At 38.8% G+C, this 24,624-nt stretch overlaps 2 protein-coding genes across 5 annotated transcripts in view; one reads left to right on the forward strand and one right to left on the reverse strand.

The window, feature by feature from the left end:
- Nucleotides 1-7,909, reverse strand: part of METTL15 (methyltransferase like 15) — a 91,249-nt gene extending 83,340 nt beyond the window's left edge. Inside the window, exons 1-2 of one of the 3 annotated variants that reach the window (XM_027663332.1) lie at nt 7,819-7,909; nt 6,182-6,461 (exon numbers count right to left, since the gene is read on the reverse strand). In XM_027663332.1, the coding sequence (XP_027519133.1) occupies nt 6,182-6,445 (264 nt within the window). In that variant the 5' untranslated portion in view covers nt 6,446-6,461; nt 7,819-7,909. The other 2 variants (XM_027663333.1, XM_027663331.1) reach the window with 2 other exon arrangements.
- KIF18A (kinesin family member 18A) overlaps nt 7,827-24,624 on the forward strand; it is a 31,643-nt gene continuing 14,845 nt past the window's right edge. The window contains exons 1-13 of one of the 2 annotated variants that reach the window (XM_027663330.1): nt 7,827-7,936; nt 8,877-9,263; nt 9,902-10,059; nt 10,882-10,986; nt 11,932-12,042; nt 15,450-15,647; nt 16,819-16,992; nt 17,914-17,988; nt 18,254-18,363; nt 21,681-21,843; nt 22,409-22,573; nt 22,966-23,087; nt 23,264-23,502. In XM_027663330.1, coding sequence (XP_027519131.1) covers nt 8,936-9,263; nt 9,902-10,059; nt 10,882-10,986; nt 11,932-12,042; nt 15,450-15,647; nt 16,819-16,992; nt 17,914-17,988; nt 18,254-18,363; nt 21,681-21,843; nt 22,409-22,573; nt 22,966-23,087; nt 23,264-23,502 — 1,948 coding nt within the window. In that variant the 5' untranslated portion in view covers nt 7,827-7,936; nt 8,877-8,935. Of the gene's footprint in view, nt 8,014-8,876; nt 9,264-9,901; nt 10,060-10,881; nt 10,987-11,931; nt 12,043-15,449; nt 15,648-16,818; nt 16,993-17,913; nt 17,989-18,253; nt 18,364-21,680; nt 21,844-22,408; nt 22,574-22,965; nt 23,088-23,263; nt 23,503-24,624 lie in introns of both variants that reach the window. The other variant, XM_027663329.1, reaches the window with a different exon arrangement.

Raw genomic sequence — 24,624 nt, forward strand, 5'->3', positions numbered from 1 at the left:
CTTTCTGAGATCACAGGCTCGATCAAGTTAAAATTTAAAGGGCTTAGATTACTTTCTGGTGAATTTTATTAGTTTTCCCCAAGAGGTGCAAAGACTAATGCTGTCACAACAGAAAAGGAGAGCATATACAGCGTCATTACAAGCTGAGTCACCCGAAAGCACTGAATCTTGCTTTATTATAACACAGCATCTTAAATAGTCTCCTGAAGCACTATCATTTGTTATGCGACAGAGTGACAAGAGCAAGCGAGCCCAGTATCACCATAAAACCAGATCTGGTGCATCTGCAGAGTCCTTCTCAGTGGGCAGACCCTGTTCCCTTGCTGGTCTCTCTGGATACAGCAGCTGCAGGCTTCCCTTCCTCTACTGCAATAGGGAAGGATACAGACCAAGGTTGGTGAGAGCTCTTCTTCTTGTGGCTGCTGGTGACATTTAGATACACCTGCAGAGAGCCACGGTGCAGGTGGGAGATGAGGAGGTCAGGCAGATGTCCATGAACCACCACCAGAAGGTTCTTCCCTGTGCAGCTGTAGCCATCAACTTACTCCTCCCCCCATCCAAGTATTTCAGTTATTTTCTCTCAAAAGACCAAAATCTTGAAGGATAAAAAAAGCAAAATCTGAAGGGACTTCTCCACCATGCCTTGTTCACATCCTGCCATCATTCAGATGCAAGACACGGATATTTTTCATTTCCTGGTACCACAGTCTAATCACTCAGCAGTACCAGCTTCAAAACAGAACACAGTTATGCAGTGCTCTCAAACAAATCACACGTGTTTTAAGTCTTCTGTTGTTAAGGAATTTAAGATCCCTGTATTTTTGGAAGACCCACTACAGAAGACAGCAGAACAAAAAGATAATTGACAAGCGTGACTGACTTTCTCCGCCTCCTCAACTGGCTGTTCAAGAACAGACTCCTGTCTTGTTTTCTTCCCAGTCCCCTCCTTTTTTCTCTCATCTTGTGATGGAACTCACTCAGATGCAGATACTGTAGAACATATACAACATTTGTTGGCATTGCACTGTTAAATAATACTCCTTCTACCTTGTTACTTTTTATTTAGACTGCACGTCACAGCACAGAGCAATCAGTCATAATTTAAGGAACTTAAGCAAATGGGGGCTGATTTTCCAAATCCACGTGTAGACACTACCATCATAAAACAAGATGATATCACTATTTTAAATAATAATAAATATTTGAGGTACTATCTTTTGCATATCTTAATCAAAACTATTTTGAAAATATTTTCCATTTTTGTGCACTAACTTCAAATGCTAACTTCACCCAAAAAAATTCCCTCTTAAAGTATGATTTCAGCCAAGTATTTTAATCAGCATTATCTGATGAGATTCCATTTAAGTAGTTTCCTATAACACACCACCAAAAATTAATATACTTTGCATACATATGCACTCCACACACATTTATTAAACATTTCCATACACAGCTGTGATCTGGAGCCTGACTAGTCTCTTCCATAAATTCACAATATATGCAATCAGGTAAGAGTGACTGAAAGAATACAAAGGAACTACATGATCAGCTGCAATAACTCTCAATATACCCCAGTAACACTCAAGTATCATGGGAAAAAAGTGTGTTCTGTAAATCCCAGAATATTGTTAGAATTTCTCTGTATTAGTTTATTACCTCTTGCAAGTTCCTATATCTTTCTTCCTGTTTCACAACAATGGTTTATCTTTATCAATCACCATATAAATCACTGTGCTGCTGACGCAGAAAAATTATCCATAAAATTTGCATATGGAAAGATATTTTCAGCATTCTTCCACAAAAAAACATAGCTGTTTCTACAATAAAGAACACTTACAAATCACTTGTTTTATGTCACCTAATTAATTTTACAAGTCCAGTGAAAATAACCTAAAACAATAAAAACTTCCACTATGTACACGTGTGTCTTCTGCTTTTTCAAAACAAGTATTTCAGCATTTATCTCATGATGTAATTAATATTCCATTCCAAACTTGGTATTTTGGTTGCATCCTACAAAAAAAACCAACTCATACAGCTTGAGAACGGAGAACTAATTTTTCCAGATCCCTTTTCAATTCCTGTTTATTTTGGATACCCTGCAGAAAACTACAATTTTGAGAGCCTCTAGTGTAAATGGGTCGTTCCAGTTATAAATTATTTGCAGATGGCTTTGGAGGTACTATGATAAGAACACTGGTCACCAGCATAGACCCGTAACTATTTATACACCACGATAATTGGAAACCTTTCTCACAAAACAGAAGTCCACTCTGCAGGATGCTGTACAGAGAAAGGTTATTTTTGCCTTAAAGAGCTTACACTCAGTATAAGGCAGAAAGAGAATACTGACGCATGGACAGGAATACAGAGAAACTAAGACAGCAAGTTCTCAACAACAGACCCCACTTTTGCACACCAGCAGCCTTCCTCAGCTTCCTCCCAGTGTCACCTGTGACTTGACCAACTAGCTCTGCAGAGAAGGAAGGAAACAATCCTGCTCCAGCCCAACAACATCCAACAGTGGCAAGAGAACCTTCAGGAGGTGAAAAGCCACTGTCTTCAGACTTCAGCTGCAGAGCTCAAGCATCACTTCCCTCACAACAGAACAATGTCTTATAGCTCCTCCTGTTATTTTAGAAGGCCATGCTGATGATCTCAGCAGAAAAAGAATCATTTGATGTTGGGGTGGGTGAAAATAGTAACTATCCTGAAACCAAAGCAATATAGACCTGAAAGACTGAAAGGAGAGCTCATGGCAAAGCTGGATGTTTTCAAGAAATACCTGTCTCTTTCTAGAAACTAGATATCACACATTATTTCCAAGACAAGGATTGTCATTCCTTCAATGAATGCTGGGTAGCAAAAATTATCTAAATAATTTTATGGAGAATCAAAAACAAAATCTCCACAGTAAGTCCCAGCTAACTCAAGAAGATGTCAGACAAGATCTCTTTGGGGAAAATTAACTGCCTTATTTTTGTTTACACAAATTAACTTAATGAGGAAAAAAAATCACCTGCTACTGTTTCTGATTAATCACTTAAACACTGGAGAAAAGGGAAAGGTCTCATTCATTCTTTCTCACCTCAAGTTTGACCACCTATTATTACAGATACCTATAATTTACAGACACTAAAAAAATAAAAAAGGCCTCCAGAACTATCATAAACCAAATAATACTAGCAGAGTTTATGGTATCTCCATTCTAGTCTCTTCTAGATCATATTTAATGCAAAACCATAGATGTCATCAGGTTACATATAATCTGAGTAGGGCACAATTTGCTTTTGTTCTAGTTGGAGTTTAAATATCATATATAGAAGTGTTTGTTGTGCTGGAGCACTGTCGTTTCCTACAGCTTTGCAACTCGTAAGAACCTTTAAGGTCCTCCTAAGAATAGTTAAAATTTCAGAGTTTCAGCCTCTAGCATTCATACTAGAAGTCACTGCTAGTGAAACTCTTTTACATAAAACTATAGACATAATATGTGGAAGAGATCCACATGTCTAGTTAAAATGCCAGTGACTATGGCAAAAGAAAAAAAAAATGGGAAAAAGTAGGGGGAAAACTGGGAAAACACGCCTCTGGATGTCTAAAGACACTGATTCTGAAAATACACTTGGTTCTTTAAGAGAACAGAGAAAACTCAATTGCCCAGAGAGTTGCAAAAACATCGGTTGGGTATTTGCAAAGAACACCATTGGACTGAAAAGATTAAAATGTAGTTTAATCAATACAGTAAACTTAAAGAGGAAATTACTTGCATGTGGATTTACTGCAACAGACTTTTCATTGAGAAGTGAGGTAGATCGGTAAAAACTAATTTGTAGCCTTTGCTTTAAAGATAGGACTACTACAGGGACTTTGTGAAACAAGGCAATAAAAGAAGATTCAGAGATAAGTGGAAATATTATTGCTAAAACTCCTGACAAACAGACTCCCCAAAGGAGACAGTCAACAAGAATATTCAGTAGGAGGGTACTAACATCTTTATCTCAGCTGTGACTCACTCTTAAGTAACATTTATTTTCTTAAGAACCCCTATAAGTAAAATGAAAACCCCATTCACTGACCATAACTATAGGGAGAACATCATCTTTCTGATTAGATTTTCTTTATATTGGCAACTCCTTGTATTAGGACACAACAAGAAATAGAGGCCCAAATCAGCTATTTTATAACAAAGAATATAACTGTGTCAAAGATGAGTAAAGGAAATTTTTATGTGTGTAGGAGAGAAGAAAGCAGAAAAACTAAATCCAAGATCAGAGCATTTCCTTCCCCACCCACAATAAAGTGTTTATGGACTTCCCTGTCATGACTATAACGTTAAAAATGTAAATTTATACGACAGTCCCAGTTGAGATCCATATTAATACCAACTGGTTACCACCATTCACGTCAGTGAGAAACTGCCTCAATCTGTGTTCAAAATTTCACTTATTCCAGCAAAATTCAGTTGACACATTGCATTCTTTTGCAGAAAGTGCTGAAAATATATATATAAAAGGAAAAATGAGAGTGCTGAACAGTTTCCAGTTTCCTTTATTCTGAACAGGTTAGCAGTATTATAAATGCTTCTGTTTGAGGTAAACACACTTGGACTCTTTTGCAGCAGTCATTAGTTGTTCACTACTAGCTTAGAAATCTGCAAAACCACGGATACACAGACCCAAAAAAATCCCACCCCAATAATAAGCTATTTTACATCCATAAATATTTAAATTACCAGAAACTCTTCAGGGGCAATGATAGTTACTCTCCATAGTTTATAACCTTAAATAATTTCTTTTGCAAGTTCTGTTGCCAAGAAAGTTGTTTGTTTTTGTTTTTTTTATATCAAAGACAGTTTAATGAACAGTCACTTCATCAGCCTCTTCTTATCTAAAGAGAAACTTACACAACTGGAAAAAATACTTTACATACAGTGTCACAATTTCTATGTCCATTTAATGTGTGAAAATTTCACCATAGCTCTGACATAGAAATGTGAACTTGAAGTTCTTTATGTATTTGACTGATTTAAGTGTCTTCAACAGTAGGACACATACAAGGGCAATTTGTATGCTAATGTGTGTGCACACTATTTGCATTCTCACTGCTTCTTCAAACACTTAAAATACAAGGCAACACAACAAGACTTGACTGCAAATTTTTGATCACTGAATCCATCTCAGAATTGCTGTATCACTTCACCACTGTTGGACGAGGCTGTTCTCAAATGAAAACAAGAACACACACTCTCTTTAAACTTTCTACTTATTTATGTGTCGTTTCAGTCTTTGTAGTAAAACCACACACTGAGAAGCCTAAATTAGTAAGATCCTATGAAGCTAACATAAGCACTAATACCACAGATGAAAGCATCCGAAATGTGAAAATTATTTAAGCATTTACATTGTATAAGAAATCCTTTCAACTTAGCATTGTATTTATGATCACTCAGACAAAAAAACATTTCACTGTATCATTTTTCTCAAGGAACCATGTAACAATATACCTAGACTGCATACAGTGTAGATATATCAACAGAGCAGCATAGAGACTTGAGTTAACCCAGGTACCAAAAGCAAACTACTTACAGTACCATACCCAAATAAGACAGCTTGTAAAAGTTCCACACTAACGAGGCAAAACCATTTCTGGTACCATACAGCCATTTTATAACTACAGGACCTCTACAGTGCTCCTCATGCAGTGTAAGCATTCCCTAAGGAAACACCTCCAACCATGGAAATAACTATCTCAGAACAAGGGATGATGATGATGATTTTTAAAACCCACATACTACCTCTTGTACAAGAGGAAGAGAGCTTTACACAAACTCATGACACAACCATCCCTGAGAATTCCCCACTACTATGAGTAATGAACATGACCTTAGGAATACACAAGTGCAGTTCAGAAACACAAGCACAAAAGCAAGAGAGTATTCAAACACAACAGTTTTGACAAATACTGCTTATGAGGGGATTCAGGCATACAGATACCAGAATTTTATTAGTTTCAATGCAGAGTCTTAATTTGAATTGCAAAACAATTTAGAACCTTTAAAAGCTGCAACTGATCCTTAAAGAGCACCCCTTTATTCCTCTACAAAAAAGTTACGCCTACGCCGCACAAATTTTTCTGCTGGACTGTTAGTGAATCACAAACATTAATTAATCATTTAACTCACCTGGCCTGGCTGGGGGGATAAACAACTAAGAACCTCCTCCAGCATCACTGGTATATGCAGTCTTCCAAAGTTACTGTTTTCCATACTTCGAGGCAACTCTTCAGTTTCGCATTTCTGGACGGTTTGTTCCTTTAACTCACAGTCAGAAAGCTTTTCTGATGAAATATAGATCTTTCTGGCCAAACTAGCCACACTTACTGAATTCAGTTTTAAGTCGTGGAGAAACAAACACTTGTAAACTTGGCAGAGGTACCGAGATAGCATTTTGGAGTTGATCAACCTGGAAGAACAGTAGATGCTGGGAATTACTTTCAAACGAATACCTGAAACAGGGTATCTGTTTAAAAAACAAAGTGGAACTGCTATAAGTAAAGCAATCAACACACATTCCAAGATGGGCAGTTTTATTGATATGTCATGTCAGCAAAATATGTTTTCAGAACTTTCAATGCTATTTACCAATCAAGCATATTCAAGCAACCAGTAGATTATTTTCACTGTCAAATTTTTATTATGTGTTTTGCTTGCATTTACCTTGCCGGAGGCCTCAGATATTTTGCCTGCATAGATAAGAACATGCTGAGTAATCACCTCTGGAAAGTTATTCTCTCAATAATTTAAGCCTCAGCTGGGTAGTATTTCCACCTACCTTAAATTCCTGAGTGCACATCCCTCTAACTTTGCACAGACGCCCAGAACTGAGGTTTTACAACAAAACACAGCGCCCCTACAGCAAACACACACATCACCATGGGATGCCGTGCTGGTTTTGGCTCGGGCAGAGTAAATTTTCTTCACATGGGGCTGTGCTTTGGATTTGTGCTGAACACAGCAGGGACGAGACACAGCTGCTGCAGATGACCCAAACTGGCCAAGGGGATATTCCAGACCATATGACATCACGCTGAATTTATACAGTGCGTGGGGAGAAGGAGGTTTAAAGTGATGGTTTGTCTTCTCGAGTCACTGCTGCGCGTGAAGGGGCGCTGCTCTCTTGGAGAGGGCTGAGCACCTGCCTGCCCTTGGTGAATTGATTCCTCGCGTTGCTTTGCTTGTGTGCACAGCTTTCTCGTTCCCTATTAAACTGCCTTTATCCCAAAACACGAGTTTTCCAGTTTTCACCCTTTCCCCGCTCTCCCCGATCCCGTGGGTGGGGCAGCCAGCGCCTGCGGGGGCTTGGTTAAAGCAGGACAGGTGCGAACCACCCTCCTCCTCCTCCTCACCCCGACCCACGCGGGTGCGAGCCCAGCCCGGTCTCTGGGGGACACGCTCTGCCTACAGCCAACCCTATTCTGTCAGACCACGGGGATTTTGTTTCGTAGAAGCGAGCACAGAGCGTACTTTATTACGGTCTAAAGCGGCACTCGGGCACGACCGGAGGCAGAGCGGGGCTCGCACTGAGCCAGAAGGTGAAGGCAGAGGCGGCCGGAAAGCGTCAGCAGCCCGCAGCCCGGCCCACGCCAGCTCCGCGGCCGAAGGCTGTTCTCCCGCTCCCCGCCCGGGCCGGGCCAGCGTGACACGCGGAGCGAGAGCCGGCCGTTGGTGGCCCCGTTGGTGGCCCCGTTGCCGTCCCCGCTCGCCCGGCCCGCTCCCTCCGGGCCGCGGGGCACGCGCCGAGCTCGGCCCCGCGCACTTACCGTGAGCGCCGTCGCTCTGGTGACGTCACGGGCGGGCGGCCAATGAGGAGGCGCGGAGGGCGGCCTGCTTGTGTTTGAATTCGGCGGCCGGAGCGTGGCGGTTGGACCGGCCGCGGAGGTGAGAGCGGGGAGGGACACGGTCCGGGGGTGAAACCGGGAATGGGCGCGGGCCGGAGGCGGGCAGCGGTCCCGAGGGTGAGTGCCGGGGATGGGCATGGGCCGGGGGGTGAGAGAGCGGGCGGACAGGGGCCAGGGGGGTGAGACCGGGGATGGACACGGTTCGGGGACTAAGACCGGGTGTGGACACGGCCCGGGGGGCGAGTGCCGGGGCGGGCGCTGAGCGTTGTCTCGCCGCTGCGCCGATCCCGGCGGCGTGCCCCGAGCAGGAGTGAGTGCGGTGGGGTACGGAGTGGAGCCCCCCCACCGTTCCTCTGACCCAGTTGTCCCCTTGCTCCGTGGCCGTGGCTCGGTTACGGCTCAGCTGAGCTTGCCCTGAAGCGTCGCCGAGAGCAGGTCGCTGTCCGCTCTTAGGGGAACGAACAAGCGAAGATGGGCTATTTAAAAGAAATTCCAGGTTGTTATCGGTCGCTGTATCGCATACAATTTACGTTAACGTAAATCCCACTATAACTCCCTTTAAACCCGCGTGCAACGCGAGTAAATCAATAACCCAGGGAAAGCAGCATGGGCGGCTGCTCTGCCTTCTGCTGTAGGACAAGAAAACTACCCCCATTAGTCTGTAGGAACCTGGAAGCTCATCTTCAAGCTTGCTCTGACACAAAGGACAGCCAGTAGGTTATTTAGTAGTTTGAATTGTTAAAATAAACTTAGGAATTTACTGGGGAAGTGCTAGCTGGGTTTCTTAAAGCTGCGCTGGATTGAGTCATCTTTTCAGGGCGGTTACAGTGCTTCCCAAAGTTGCACTGCATTGTAGCTAACTGGTAAGGGATGGGTGGACCCAGCAGAGATGCCGGGTGTTAGTCCTTATCAAAAGTGTGAACTACCTGAAAGGTTTTATCCGAAATATAATGCCTTTCACTCCGTGTTGTCAACTGCAGAGGAGGTTCAGCTGTGCAACCTGAAAGAGTCTTGGAAGCGAAGCTGGGGGCCGGAGGGGATGACTCCCACTAAGGAAGAAGATGTTTGCAATCACGTGAAAGTGGTGGTCCGTGTCCGTCCAGAGACCCAAAAGGAAAAACAGGAGAACTTTCGCAGGGTTGTCCATGTTATTGACCAGCATGTGTTGGTCTTTGATCCAAAGGAGGAAGAAGTTAGCTTCTTTAACGGGAAGAGACTGACCCACAGGGATATTAACAAAAGACAAAGGAAAGATCTTAAGTTTATGTTTGATGCTATTTTTGATGAAATGTCATCCCAGTTGGAAGTTTTTGAGCATACTACCAAAACTCTGATTGATGGCTTCTTAAATGGATATAACTGCACAGGTAACTTCGCTATTTATTTTCTTTAATTAAAAAACTTCAAAGTTTCTACCATTGTATGCAGCTGCTGCAGGGGCATTAAAAAAGCCTGAGATGGAAATAAAGCCCTGTGTTTTAATTCATATGTATGAGAGGCTGGCTTTTTAGCATATGGAAGTTAGAATAGCTCTACTGTTTTGGAAGTAAGTTTGTGTTAGGGTTATATAAGACTTCAGAATTTTATCTGAAATATGTTTGCTAATGACATAATAACTCCTCTGGAGTTATTCAAGCAGAAGCAGTTGTGTCACTGAACGTGTGGTAGCCTGCTTTATGAACTCTTTAAGAGGTTTTTTTAATTGGCAAATGAAATGTGATGAGGAAATTAAATGTCTTTTAGCAATAAGTTGATGGTGTAGGGTTATGAGAGTAAGTAAATAATATTTTCATGTAAATTTTGAACTGAAAATTCAAAAATGTTACTTTGAAATAGGTCTCTGATTACAGCTGTAAAAGGTGAAGTCTAAGTAAGAAACTTGATCAGTTTATGAAAACAACTGTTCAGAATGACAGGTCTGGGAATGTTCATTTGACTTCCATGTTTCTGGTTAGCTTACTGGTATAAATTGCATATTCTTGCTTTGTTTTTTGTGTAAATTCAGTGCTTGCATATGGTGCAACAGGAGCTGGAAAGACTTATACCATGTTAGGTTCTCCTGAAGATCCTGGAGTGATGTATTTAACCATGATGACACTTTATAACCGCATGGATCAAATAAAAGAAGATAAAATATGTGATGTTGCTATCTCTTATTTAGAGGTGAGTTCCTGCATTTGCTATGTTGCTTTTAATGATTCATATTTAATACATAAAGACAGGCTGGTTTTGCCTTTCCCTGGTCCTTACTGGGGCTTGACAAAATGCATCCTTACAGGAGTGGAACTGAACTGTGGTCTGCCAAATTTGCTGCTCAAAGGCACCTGTCACTGTTTTACAGAAGGCTACCCGAAAAGAACAATCACTTCTAATATATTCATTGAACATTCTCATGATTTTTGTCTTGCTGATCAATTACATCCCTTTGAATATTTGTGTATGTGTACAAAAAAATACCAGGGTTATATCTCAGGACTTCACAGCAACATCCTATAAACACTGTGAAATTACACGACAAAATGATGTTCTGTTTTTACAAGTCAGTGTCTTGGCAATGCTATTGAGTAGTCGTAGTGAAATTGTTATCTTCTAGCTCCCTCAAATTCTTAATGGAAGAATAGTTGGTGTTTGGGAGGGGGAGAAGGAGAGGAGAGAAAAAAGGAAAATAAATGCTTTGGACTCATGCTGCTTGCAAAAACTTTTTTTTTTGTTTGTTTTGTTAAAGAAAAAGTTCTTTTTTTTAATAAGGAAAACAGTTATTTACTAGAAAAAATGATGCACCTTAATGGCTTAAAAGAAATCTGGTACATTGAATATTTTAAGCTCAGTATAGTAAAGCTGTTTGGAAAAAAATCTACAGTGTGAATTTGTTACTTTACCTTAAAGAAATACTAAAAAAGACGAGTGATTTCTGTTTATTTAAGTTTAATTTGGTCAAATATGGGAAGATGGTTTTAATAAAATACTTTGAATTCCCTTTCAAAGATTTACAATGAACAGATCCGTGATCTACTGGTCAGCTCTGGACCTCTGGCTGTTCGTGAGGATGCCCAGCAAGGGGTGATAGTTCAAGGTCTGACATTACATCAGGTATGTAAATACATTTGGAAACTCACAATGTGCTTGAGAAATTTGAGAAAGGTCCCATAGTCCTGTGAGAGTTGTATGGAACTTGGTAATTTCCTAGTGGGCTGTTTTCTGGCCAGTAACTTGCAGTCTTAACTGATTAGTCAAAAGCACATTGTGGAATAAGCTGCTAATATTATCAAATGCAAATAAATAAAGCATTCAGTCCTTATTGTCATCCAGCAGGTTTTGGCAGATTTGTTTTTCAGCTAAAACATCTTGGCATCTTTGCCAAAGAATTGCTATGCTGGCCTGGAAAAGTAGTTTAACATGAAACTTTTCAGGTGTGGTTATTATAAAAACAGAAACAACCCTGAGACTTCACACTGGTGTAGAACACTCCAAGATGGCAATGAAGGCAAAGTCAGTTTTGCAATCTGACAGTCAATTCTTGTGGACCTTTTTTTTTTTTTTTTTTTTAGCCTTTTAGTGTATGTTACATGCTATGTAGCTTCCAGATTTTGTGTTCATGGAATGAATTGACAGGAAACAGTGTTCTTAGTTTGGCTTGATCCGTGAACATCATGTTTCCAAAACCTCCAGTCTTGTGAGGGAGCAAAAAAAATCACTATATCACTGTTTAATGCATTAGTACAAGAAGAATTAAGTATTTTTAAATCAGGCTTCTTCTATGGAGGACCTTTTCAGATTTGTTTAAATTCTTTACTAAAAATATTCTCTGATCTAAATTTCTGCAGTTAAATGCTTTTCGTACATGACTGCTTTTTAGTGGAGAATATTTGTTTGAAGTGCCTCAATTTCAAAACAGGAAATTTCTCTTATTTCTGGGTAGATAAAATGTTAAGCTCCTTTCTTTTTTTGAAGGTGACTGTTAATGTATTGTAGAATCTCTTATAGTTGATGGAAAAGGAAAAAAAAGTGTATTTGTCTTGTTCTCTACTATTAAAGCCTAAATCAGCAGAGGAAATCCTTCAGATGTTGGATTATGGAAATAAAAACAGAACTCAGCATCCCACAGATGTGAATGCCTCCTCTTCCCGCTCCCATGCTGTCTTTCAGGTAAGATAACACAGCAGATGTACAGTGGTCATTACTGTGAGTTGCAGGTTTTGTTTAAAGTATGATACACTGGAAGCTTTTATTTTTGAACTGTGTTGAACCTTTGTTTGGGTGAGAGGGGATTGAAGTTTTCCAGTTTTTCTCGTTGAAAAAAAATCTTTATTCCATAAAAGTATGTAAAGGATCATAGTGTTTGTATTTGAAAAACTGAATTCAATTAAAAGGTCTCTAATTCCAATAGTTTGAACATATAACATATATTTATGACAACTTATATACCTTAGAAGGAATATCTCTTCTGAAAAATGGTAATTTTGAGCTTAGAATATATTTCCATATTGTAATCTTATAAACTGAAAGTTATTGGTGGTTTTTTTGTTGGTTTATGGTTTCATTACGTTTCTCAGCATTTCTATAGGAATAATAATTTACAGAATGAGGTTTCATGTCTGACTATAAACTGAGAATGTCAAGTAGTACTTTCCTACTGTACTTATTTTGGTTAACATTAATTTTTACACTAAAGTGATTTCTCAGTGTTGTGGTATGTACCAAGTTTTAGAAAATGAAATGATGAACCTTAGTTTCCATAAATGAGTTTTGAATGAGTTGTGTAAATTCTAGTGGACTTATGCAACTCATTCAACTTCTCCCAGGATTATTGCTGTCTGCTACCCCCTGACTCCTCCTTAAATACAACCTCTGATATTTAAAAACTAACCCTATTAACTAAAATGTATTTTCTTTTCTGTTTATCACCTACTGCAAAGCAGTATCTTGAATTATTTACATGATGCCCCTCTGGGTTGAAAAATATTAAATTTGATTCTGGTCCTTGCATTACAGCATTCAACTGTTGGGCAGTTCTTAACTCTATCTGCAGACTTTGGCAATGCTTAATGAAAGCAGCCAAAAGTTTTGGGATTTTTTTAAAGAAACCTCTAAATATGTAACACAGCAAAAGTCGTTGCCACTCTAAAAGCTTCTATGTTTTCTTGTATACCTTAAACTTCTGTTTGAAATTGCCCTCCCTGGTTTTGATTACCCCTGAGGTCTTGCCCGTGGTTGTGCACTGTACATGATCATACCAAGACTTCTTCTGAAGTTGTTCAGGTTGAGAAGTTGTTCACTGTTGTGTGTGTTCTGCCTTTAAAAAGGCACCAGGTACAGTGCTACAGAGAGATCAGAGTGAACTGCTGATTTCTGGTTGTTTACTTGCTGGGCTGGGGTGTCTTATCTCCCTCACCTTGACTCGGGGGAAAAAAGCTCTGGATTGTATGATCTGGCAGTCTTTGCATTCTTCTCAGTACATTTCTAAAAGTGGCAAGCAATTACATAAATCACTTCAGTTTCTCATATGTTTCCACACATCTATGATGTTCTGCATAACAGATTTGTGTCTTTGGTTCCAGAGATGTAAGTGTTGAGAAATCCCAGGTGCTGTCTCAATTGAATTTTTTCTATTATTTTAAGAGCTGTTTGTTTGTAGAGATATGTTATCTTTTATGCTGTCTTTGGCTTTGCTTGTTAACTTTATTGGAGCAGGATGTTGTCTGAAACTCACTCAGAAACTGATAAAAGTCTTAGCCCGGGACATTCTGAGCTGATTTTAGAGATGCAAGTTTTGCCTTCCCATACCATCTGTCTTTGGTTTGAAACATCTATCTAGGTCAGGCAATTACTGCATCTGAAAGTAAAATCCAAATTGCCACACTGTTCTATTGAAAGTGTTCTGCTGACTGACAAAGAAATAGAAAAGTTTCTGCTTTGGGGCATTTTCTGTATCTTTTGAATTTTTACAAAAGCTTGAGTCGTACAACATAGCTTGGCTGTCACTCCAGCATTCCCTGCTTCACTAATGATGGTTACTGGGTTGTTCTGATTGAGTGTTCCCAGTCTGAGGTTGGATTCTTTTTGTCTATTGTACTAGAAATAGTACAACTGAACTTAGTTGTACTGTTTGATATAGAAATATATCTATTTGGAATAGATACCTTTCATGGCAAGTCATAAGTATTTGATTCACTCAGAATACTTGTCAAATTATTCCCAGTTACAAAGTGCTGTGAAGACTTCATTTCTCATGCACAAAGCTTAAAGCTACAGAACTAGTGAGATATTGTCTTTATTGCCTCGTGCATGGCAGCTCTTTCCTAATTGACTGTCTAAAAGTCTGTTCATGAAAGGGTCAGTAACCAATAGCCTTATCAACAAATGGCAAGGCACTCAACACAAAAAAAGGGAAAATTTATAGAGAATTCTGGAAAAGTAAAAGCCATCTAAGGATAACTTTAATTCTCCTTACTGACTGTATAATTACACTCTACCTACTTCCTTATAAACCTGAGGAAAGAATACCGTCACCAGCAGAAGGAAGCAAAAGTGTTTAGTTCCTTGTACATCTCCTGTACAGTGAAAATTTCAGGAAAAATGGGATGAGGAGGAACAAGTGGCTTCAGCGGGCACCACATTCCAAAAGATGTTGGAGTGTGTTTTCACAGCAGTAATTAAGTGTTGTTTCCTATTAATGGTAGATACAATTAAGTGTAAGTCCCTGAAAATCCAACCTTTTTCCTGGTTTATCCCTATACATGTCTTTATTGCACATTCCTAAATGTGCATTTAAAAAACGAACACCTCTTTCAACTTAAAGCACAATGGTGTGATATACATCTTAAGTGATGAAGAATCAAGTGCTATTTTAGCTGTGAAATTCATTTTTCCCTGTAAAGAGTAAAAAAAAAACCCCTCACTAATCTTTGCTGCTGTTGTAAGCCCAGGGCCAGTTGGTCACTTAATCCTCTGCAGCAGGATGGGGGAGAGAATCAGGAGCGCAAAAGCGAGGGGGTTCTGAACCTTGTGGTTCACTTAACTAAAGGGGGGAAGCAGGGGAGGGAACAATCACTTATCACCATCAGATTGATGCTCAGCCATTCCTCAAGCAAGGGCTACTTCAGAGAAACTTCCAGTCAGTTGGGGTCAGCAGTTTTCTTGCAGCCTCTTGCTGACTGCCTTGGTGACCGCACAGCCGCTGTCCAGCAGCCGCTGATCACCAGTGTGTCACCAGCACTGCCTGGGTCACAGGTCTGAAAGCACCACATAGGCTGCTATGCAGAAATTTAACTCCACCCCAGTCAAACTCCATGCAACTACACTCTGCTTCTTTTTCCTTACTGATACCTGACACAAGTGAGTTTAACAAGTGTCAGAAATGGGTTTGCTCTTTTCCATTAGGCCAAGCTGCCTGTAGGTGTCAGATATTTACAAAAAGGTTTATCTTGGATTTCGGGAAGGATTCCGATAAGAATTTCTGAAAACAGTTGTTAGTTTTATGGTGTAACTTACTGCTTAAACTGGTTAATGGCTACTTTTTATTTTCTTTTCTTTATTTTTTTTTTTAATTGTAGATTTACCTCCGGCAGCAAGATAAAACAGCCAGTATTAATCAAAATGTTCGTGTCGCCAAAATGTCCCTCATTGACCTGGCAGGATCTGAACGTGCCAGTGCAACAAATGCCAGGGGGGCTCGTTTTGTAGAAGGAACAAACATTAACCGCTCCCTGCTTGCTCTTGGAAATGTCATTAATGCTTTGGCAGATCCAAAGGTTTGTAAGTGCTGCTTTCCCATGCAGTCTTCACCTCCTAGTGTTCTGAGTTTTTTTTTTTTTAAATGCTGAACTGGTTGAGTAATGGGTGTTACATTGTTGATGCTACTCCTTTAAGATTGTTTTTAGGGTTTCCACCATCATTTCTGTGATAGCTGAAAGACAATCCCAATGAGAAAGAGTTCTCAAAAATAATGTGCAGCTACCTAAGGATAGTGTCAAAGATGAATGTAATTGCTTTTCTTACTACCTTTTTCAAAATCAAGCATACGTAGAGAAGCTTGTATGAGTAAACAAATAGCCTTACAAATAATCTTTATTCTCAGGGGAAGAGACTTTTAAAGGATAAAACAGCACCTATCCCCAATTGTTCTTTTGTGATCTTACATACATACACACACGTCCCCTTCTCAAAGCACTCTCCTGCTCTGGCTCAGTTGTGTGGGATAATGACAAAAATTCCTGAACTTTTGCCCGAGTCAAGACAATTGTTTACCATGACACTCTCTTTGTCCTTCTGGGCAACGAGCAAATTCCCCCTTCAGATATGCCAGGAGAAAAGGATCAGAGCTTTTATTTCCCTTCCTGGTGACGCACATTGTCATCACCACCTTGTTGAAGTGGAAGGAGGAGTTTAAAACCCGTACTATGGGCATAAGGAAGATTCTTCATGTTGATTTATTTGGTGCAGGATTGGGTTCCTAGTGACCTAACTTGGCACCATGAGATAAATGAGACAAAAAGTTTGTAGATATGCTTGAAAAAAAGCTTCACACGGCCGAGTTGGGTTGCCTGGAAAGATTGTGGAATCTCTGTCCTTGGAGATAATGAAAACCCAGCTGGGCATAGTCCTTGGCATCTTGTTCTAGCTGCCCCTGCTTGAGCAGTGGGATTGAACTAGGGGGATCTTAGAGGTCCTTCTCAAAGTGAACTGAAAGTAGTTTAAGATATCTTGCCTTTTCTGTTGGTTGCCTCATGACAAAAATAAAAGTATTAAACAGCTTCAAGAAACTTAAACTGTTTGAGAGGTATAGGTAACTTTAAGAAAAATTACTTAGGTCAAAGAAAAGCTTCATGACTGTCATGTCTTGTGGCACTGTTGAAATTCTGAGTGGACTTTTGTTCCAAGTACAGTTGACTAATCCACAGAAACGTGTACAACTCTTTTCAGTGCAAGAAACACATTCCTTATCGGAACAGCAAACTCACTCGTCTGCTGAAAGATTCCCTTGGAGGAAACTGCCGGACAGTAATGATAGCTGCTGTCAGTCCCTCCTCCTTGTTCTATGATGATACCTATAACACTCTGAGGTATGCAAACCGAGCCAAGGATATCAAGTCTTCTGTGAGTATATCTGTATTTATTGATCTCTTGTCAAAGTATAATAATACAGTATTAAGAGAAGGAGAATATTTTGGAATATTATATTTTCCTTTGCTTTTGTCTCAATTTTGTTCAGTTATCTCTTCCTTCTTACAGACACTTCTTCCTTATGTGAGTGATAGATGTTGTAGGTACAGACTAGATACTGGATCTGGCCTAAAAGCAACATCGCTTCATTAATGAGATGATGTTGCCAGTTTGAAATAGTTTGTTTAGTGAGCATGAGATTTAGAAATAATCCTCAGCTGGTAGAATTCACATCTGTTTTCAGTATCTTGTTGTTACTTTCTTGAAGAACTGTAAAGGATATTAAACATGTGTCTGACCAGTTGTACAAGAACCAGTCCAGGTTTGTTATGAGTAGAATTCAGCTGAAGCCAAGAAGTTCAGTGAGATTATATTGACAATGAGATTATATTAATTATCTTGATAAAGGAAAAGCCACCAGAATGTCCTGTCTTCTGATCTCTATTGTTTTGATTTTTTTCATAATCTTTTTTTATTACAGTTCCTAATTGCTTTTATGTAATATGGGGTTCACTGTAGTTTCCATTTGTTGCATAATTAAAGATAGTTTTTATAGTAAAATCTACAAGATACACATTAAATGGTCAGACTAGTCTGAATAAATGCAAAATGTACTTGCACATGTAAATGTAATTACTTTTTATTGTTCTGCTGAGCAAAAATACCTGGCCATGGATGTGCAACAAGTGACAGCAAAAGCTGTGAGTCATATTTTTGTTGTGCAAGTCAGGATTGTATTCATCCCTTTCCTCATAATACAGTGTATGTCTAACTATGTAGTAATTATACACAGTGTATTTATTATGCATGAAAACATGAAGGAGCCACCTTAAATTCTTACTTATTTCTTTACAGCTAAAGAGCAATGTTGTTAGTTTGGACAGTCACATAAGCCAGTATGTTAAAATTTGCAACGAACAAAAGAAAGAGGTATGTAAAAAAAAAATCTGCTGTTTAAAAGTTTGAAAGATTAACTCTGAATACAAAAAAAAAGTATATAGGATTGAACCTTAAAGGCAGTATTGTCCTAATTCTCCCATATACTATTTTAAAGTAAGAAAATTTTATCTTCTGAGAGGAATATTACCTATTGCCATTTGTAAAGCTGTTCAACATATCAGCACAGAATGATAGATTTGAAAAAAAAAAACCAAAAAAACTATATCCCAACTAAAAGGTGCCTCTTTTGGTTTAGATCCTAATGTTGAAGGAGAAACTGAGAGAATACGAAGAAAAGCAAGTAAGCATTCCTGAAAACTATGATGCTGCAGAACTTTCAAACAACCAACAAGTGGAAATAGAAAGGTAAATGAATCGCATCTCAGTCTTGCTTCCCAAAACGGAGCTTGCCTAGCTTGGAAACGCATTTGTAAAACAAACTTGCTCTTTTCAATATCGGTTTCCTCATTTTAACATTGCTTTACTTAGACTGGGTATGGCTTTGCATAATGTGCTGCTTCTTTTTAGAGCAACTTGGTGGTGGATTTAAAACGAAAGGGGTTGGATGCAGGAAGTGAGATGTGACAGGAAGGAGCATATGAATGCTGGCTTCCAGCAAAGCTGCTTAACAGGTTGTGTTTGTGGGTAGGCAGAATGGAGTTTGCATAAATGACAGCAGCTCTTGCTACTGTTGGCAGACACGACTTCAAGTAGTATCTTTCCTGCAAGGTTTGAGAGACAAAAACCTTGAAGCTCTTCTCTCTATGAAGAGTTTAACGTATGTTTGTAGATTCCTTATTTTCTGTGGCTTTTATATTTCTTTACCTCTCTCTCCTCTTGATATTCTTGTTGATCTTCTCTCATGGGGCTGTCTCAAGAGAGCCCACAAAAAGTAATAAACTAAGATGTGAAGTATCAATTTTTTGAGGAAGTCAATCTATTCCATGAGAAAGTAAGATGTTGGTGCAAAAGTCTTTCTGGATCTGTCTCTGCGTATCTCATCACATATTTCTGAGAATTATTCACCTAAGTTGATTCACTTAGCTTTTTTTAATTGGCCCTTTGAATGTGCTAGTTTTTAACCTGGGAAACCTGCTGAGGTGAAGTAAAAACCTATTCAAAAGTAAAATGTTCTCTAACTATGCTTCATTTTACTGGCATCCCAGGCATTTCAATAAACCTTCTCATTCAGGTTATTTAAATTTAATTTTCAAAATAAGTGTGGGCTTCTAAGTCATGTTGATAGTTCTGACAGTTTCCCTGCATATTTTTGCACTGTGTGTCTTTAAGATTGATTTAATTTCCTGTGATTTGCCCTTTATTTCATTCCTTGTGTGTGGGAAGAGTCAGTCAAGGGCGAGGTCTCTAAAATATCTTTTCAAAATGCTGGACATATTCTATGCCGAGATTAGTTGGTCAGGGAATGTTTGCATTTTAATGTTATAGCATATCCGTAGAGCCACATGTAAGCCTATCCCATTCCCTCTAGATATCAGAAATAAAGTGAATATGTCATTCTGTTCTTCCTCATGAATATCCTGTCAGGTTCATCCTACTGATGGTGTGGGTGATGAGTTGATTTCTCCCACGTTCACTCACAGGTTTTGAAGGTATTGTGCTGCCTTCTCCCTCTTGTTTGGGGCAGGGAAGAGAGTCTTATCCATGAGCTTGTATTTCAGTCCAGCTACCCATGGTTTTTGCTTCACTGTCATCTGAAAGAGACTCACTGAGTATTGCACTTGCTTCTTCAAACCCAGAAATCATTCCTTCTCCATCTGTCTGAAGCTTGGAGTCATGTTGTCTGCCAGCCCTTCAAGTCTTAAGCCTGTTGAGGTAGACAGTGGATGCTGGCTTTGGAACTACAACCAACAGGTCCATGAGCACTTTCAGACAAGGCAGTGTAGAGGGTTCATACCCTGCGTGTGCCTGCAGGATAACTTTGTAATTTTTCAAGTGAAGAAGAGAGGGTAAAACTAACTCCATAAGAATAAAGTGTGCTTATGGAATGAGTGAATCCAGCTCTAGGCAGGAACTTTGCAAAGGCTTCTATACTTGATGCTGTATTTGGGGCACAGATGGTTATAGGTACACATTTACTGGTAATAGTTCCTCATTAGGACTCTACATAGAATCAGGATGTGCACCCTCTCCTAAATTATGCCCAAGTTTTTGCTGTGAGGGAAACAGAGAGAGGATTCACTTGGATTCCTTATTGCTGTGTTTCCCAGGCAGCTGGGAGGAACTGTGTTTCTATGGATACTATGGAGGGCAAAAATTCTGCAAGCAGTTGTGCAATAGATAGTATAGTAGTACAGATAGTAACAGTGTAGAGTAAGAACTCTGATACACTGCAGCTGATTTGCATTGTCGTAGGATCTTTTAGGTTGGAAAAGACCTGGAAGATCATAGAGTCCAGCCATTAACCTGTAATGGCTCCTTAAAGAAATAATACCTCTTTGTTTTAATATGCATTTTTACCTAGATATGATAGCATTCTCTGGACACTTAGGGAAGACTGCTTTATTTTTAAAATTGTGCAGAAGAATTCTTTTCTTAATTCTGTTTCTTTTTAAAAGGAGAGTAATAAAACACTAGAATAAAGGACTCAGTTACTCAGACTTTAGACTGTGAAATAGAATTACCACTTCTGAAATACTGGCAAGAAGTCAGTTACATGGCAAGAATGTCTCTGCAACTTGCTCTGTAGTTCAACCTTTGTTATTATTTAGCATTTTTACAATACTTAATTTTATGATTTTTTGGTTTTTAATGCTAAACACTGTAGCAACCTCAAGTGTTGCATGTCTTTAGAACATTTGCATGTTAAACTGTGTCTTTATTCTTATGTAGAGTTCTAACAACATAGGATGTTATGAAAGGCTTTGTATACAAAGTTGGTAATTATTGAGATACACTACATCATCTTTTGGACTGTTCTGTACTGTTGCATTTTCAGTGCTCAGGAGTGAAGTGAACAAGTACCACCACTGAAACTTATGTTGCAACGTGGCAATGCTTCCAGAGTTTCTCCTTATCCTTGTTATTCTGATTTGTGTTGCAGAGTAGGGATAAACAGATAACTGGTTACTCAATAACTCCTTGAATACCATCTACTAGTTGGGGTTTCCCCGCTATTAGCCTGCTATGAGTTAAAACATGGTCCATGTTCTGATTTTTGTTGTCCATTAGTGATTAAAATTGTACAACAACTTCAAGGAACGTGAGCAACTAAAGACTTTCTTGGTTCTCCTTTTTTGAGAGATAGCTGGCAGGTTTTTTGAAGACCTTTTGTGTCTATGGCAACAGTGGTCTGATCTGTTTAATAAATTGGTATACAAAGTAGAGAACATAGCTATTTAGTATCTTTGGGAGGTATAGATAAGACTTATGTGAGAAGTTTCAGATGCTTTTCTTTTAAATCTCAGTGTCATCTTCATAAATACAACAAGATTTATTTTTAGTGACCCCTTAAAAATTTCACATCTCATTTTCAGTTCAAATGCATAAAACCCTTTCTGATATATTGACACTTTATTTAGTGTTCATATATAACAGGCTTCACTTATTTCCTCTTAAGTTCTTTATTTTATTAACTTGGAATTGAAATTTCTGCTTCTAAATGAGATGGCCATAAAAAGTGTTCAGTAAGTAATTAATTATTTATTCTTATCCTTTGGTTCTAGATACAAAGAAACCCTTAAAAATGTGTTTACAAACCGTGAGGAAATCAGAAAAGAATACCTGAACATGGAAAAGAAACTAAAAGAAAACACACTGAAGAAATATTACCATAATCAATGTCATGAACAAATTCGACTGATGTGCTCTGAAGAAAAAGTAGAAAAGGTGAGTTTTCTTTAATGTAATGCAAGGTATCATCTCTTCATTTTGCTGTATTCATGTGTATATTTTGCTTAAGTAATTATGCAATGAGTTAGTGCTTAAATATTTAATTAAAATGAGACACACTGATTATCACTTCTATGACTATTGCATTAGTGACCTAATTTTTGAGGTATTCAGCAGAGTATAGTTGTCCTCTGAATGGGAGTACCCTTTCCCTTGTTAGGACTTTAGAATACTACCTCATTCATATCCAGGTTGCTGAGTTTGAGCCTCTTGGTTGCCAGATTTCAGCAAAACATGGGAAGAATTTGATCCTTGCAGATAGAGGATTTTCCTTTTGCCCAATATTTTATTTATCAGGGTTTTTCTAGGACACATTCAGGAAAACAAAGCAGATAAAATTGCTTCTTCGCTTTCATACTTGAGTAACTAGGAATTATTTGTTTATGTTACATAAAAATAAGGAAAAGAAATCTTTACATAGAGAGAGGATTTGGTAAACATAATCTGAAGGTTTTTCCCCTTAAATGCTAATTTCTTTTTTTTAATTCCTTTTTTTTTTCAGGCCACTTGCAAGCGGGATCAAAGGCTTGCAGTACTTAATATCCACTCTATGCACATGCAGAAGAAAAAAGAAGAGGAGGTCAAACATTTTGAGGAAAATACCAAGTGGCTGCACCGTGTTGAAAATGAAATGCGTCTTCTGGGTCGAGATGGGTGTATTCCAAAGGTAAAATGCCTTTCACTTTGTCAGGGTTGGGAATGGGGAGGAGAACTGCAAAAAGGATAAAACCTATGAGTTAAGAACAGTTCAATAATTGAAATAAAGTATGTGAGTATACAGAAAAAAAGGTGAAGATATCTTTGGGCTTGCATAGATAAGCATGTGCCTGTTGGATTCTTGATGCTGATTGCAACACACCCACCACTGGTCAAAGGAATCTACAAAGCAATACTTATGCATGTGAATAAAAATCAAACAGTTCATACTTTTCTGCCATAAAACTTCCTTATCATAATACAGCTGCACTCCACATTTACTTTTTAATATTGGCTGAATTAATATTACTTTTTATGTGCAGTTGTTTGATTTTTGTTTTTTATCTTCCCAATTCCCCAAAGGAACTTCGTCAAGATCTGCAATATTGCCATTTAAACCTAGAAGTTCAGGACCTGAAAGCACAGATTAAGCACATGTTAGCTCTGGTGTCCCTTCAAGACCAGTATTATAAGCAAACAGAAAAGTAAGTATGGTTTCATGGCAGGTGTGATAAGACTTTATGTTCTGACACTTATAACTTCAGAAGACCTATTCAGAGAATTTAGTTTAAATTGAAACAGAAACAAGATTTATTTTTGTTTTCTGGGTAAGAATTGTGTTTACTTAAGCAAACTTGTCTTGCCTCCTGCTGTTTTACAGAGTACTAAATGCTTTGCTTCCTGTTCTTCGCAAGCAACACCTGACTTTGAAAGAAGCTGGATTGACAAATGATTTAACTGAGACTGAGTTTGGGGAGGTTGAGCAGCTTATTCAAAGACAAAAATCAGTAGCTTGGGCTGACCAGACTGAAGAAAAGGATCAAAATCAAAACCATGAAGTAGACATGTCAGCTATCTTTGCGTTCCCACAGCTTGTGAGCAGACCAAACACCCCGTGCCGTAAGTGTATAATTAATTTGTTCTCTGTTGGAAATACTTTTAAATGTGTTCTGCAGGAGCCAGATGTCATCCATAAAGGCAGTGGATGCACACTTCTGCAAATATTGAAGCCAGATGTAAAATTGAGCCTCAGACTCTCTTTCTATAAGTCATATGCCATTCTTAATTGAACATAGAAAAGAAGTTAACTTTTTCAACGACTTTTTCAGTCACACTGCAACAGATGACTCCATCCTCTTCTTCTTGTAACATACCCCATGTATCAATGTTTGTAGATCCTGTGAGTCCTATTAAGAATTCCATTTAAATCTTTCAGATTACATTGATGGAAAAGGAATCATAGGGTCAGTCAGTTATAATTTTGTTGGACTGATTTGAAATTTTAAGCAAGTACTACAGCTTTGCACAATTTCTAGTGATAGCCTTGAGGGAGATGATATTTTGTATTAATTACAGGTTCACCTGGAATCAGTTTAGTACAAAATTTTATTGTATTTATTTTTCCAAGAATCAAAGGATTCATCATTTTTTACCATGGAATTGACTGTTTTGCTGTATCCTGATGGCCCCGTTTTTCCTCTGTAACTCTATGCAGCTGGCATTTTCTTCTTTAGATGTGAAGTGAGTTGCCCTGGAGCATAGTCTGGGTGAAAAAAGGGATGAAAAATCCTTATGCAAGGTGCTGTTCTGGTGGATGACAAGCAAAATCTCAGCCTTTAGTGCAATGCTTGTCTTGTGCTCTGGATAGGCAGCACTCAACTCACTGGGACTTCCTCATTACAGCTGCTAATCCATAACATTGACAGACATCCATAAGTAACCAGGGAAAAACAGATAAATATTACTTCAGCTTCTCAAAAGCTGGTAGTCATAAAAGAGCATTGACCCCTGGAGAACTGTGAAACTAGTTCCCTCCTTTCTTTAGCTTTCTTCCTCTATACAGCTTGAGACTTATTTTGTCAAAACCATTTATTGCCTCTGTTCTGATTAAGTGTATATGTGATTTTTTGGCATGTGTGTGTGTCACTGTAGATGATGCCAGACAGTTGATACCCAGTGTCTCATGTCTGCAATGTAAAGGTCAGATTGTGTTGAATGTCAGGCTGTTCTAGAGTTTTTGGG

This window comes from Corapipo altera, unplaced genomic scaffold, assembly GCF_003945725.1.
Source record: "Corapipo altera isolate COAL_440 unplaced genomic scaffold, ASM394572v1 100, whole genome shotgun sequence".
Taxonomy (NCBI): domain Eukaryota; kingdom Metazoa; phylum Chordata; class Aves; order Passeriformes; family Pipridae; genus Corapipo; species Corapipo altera.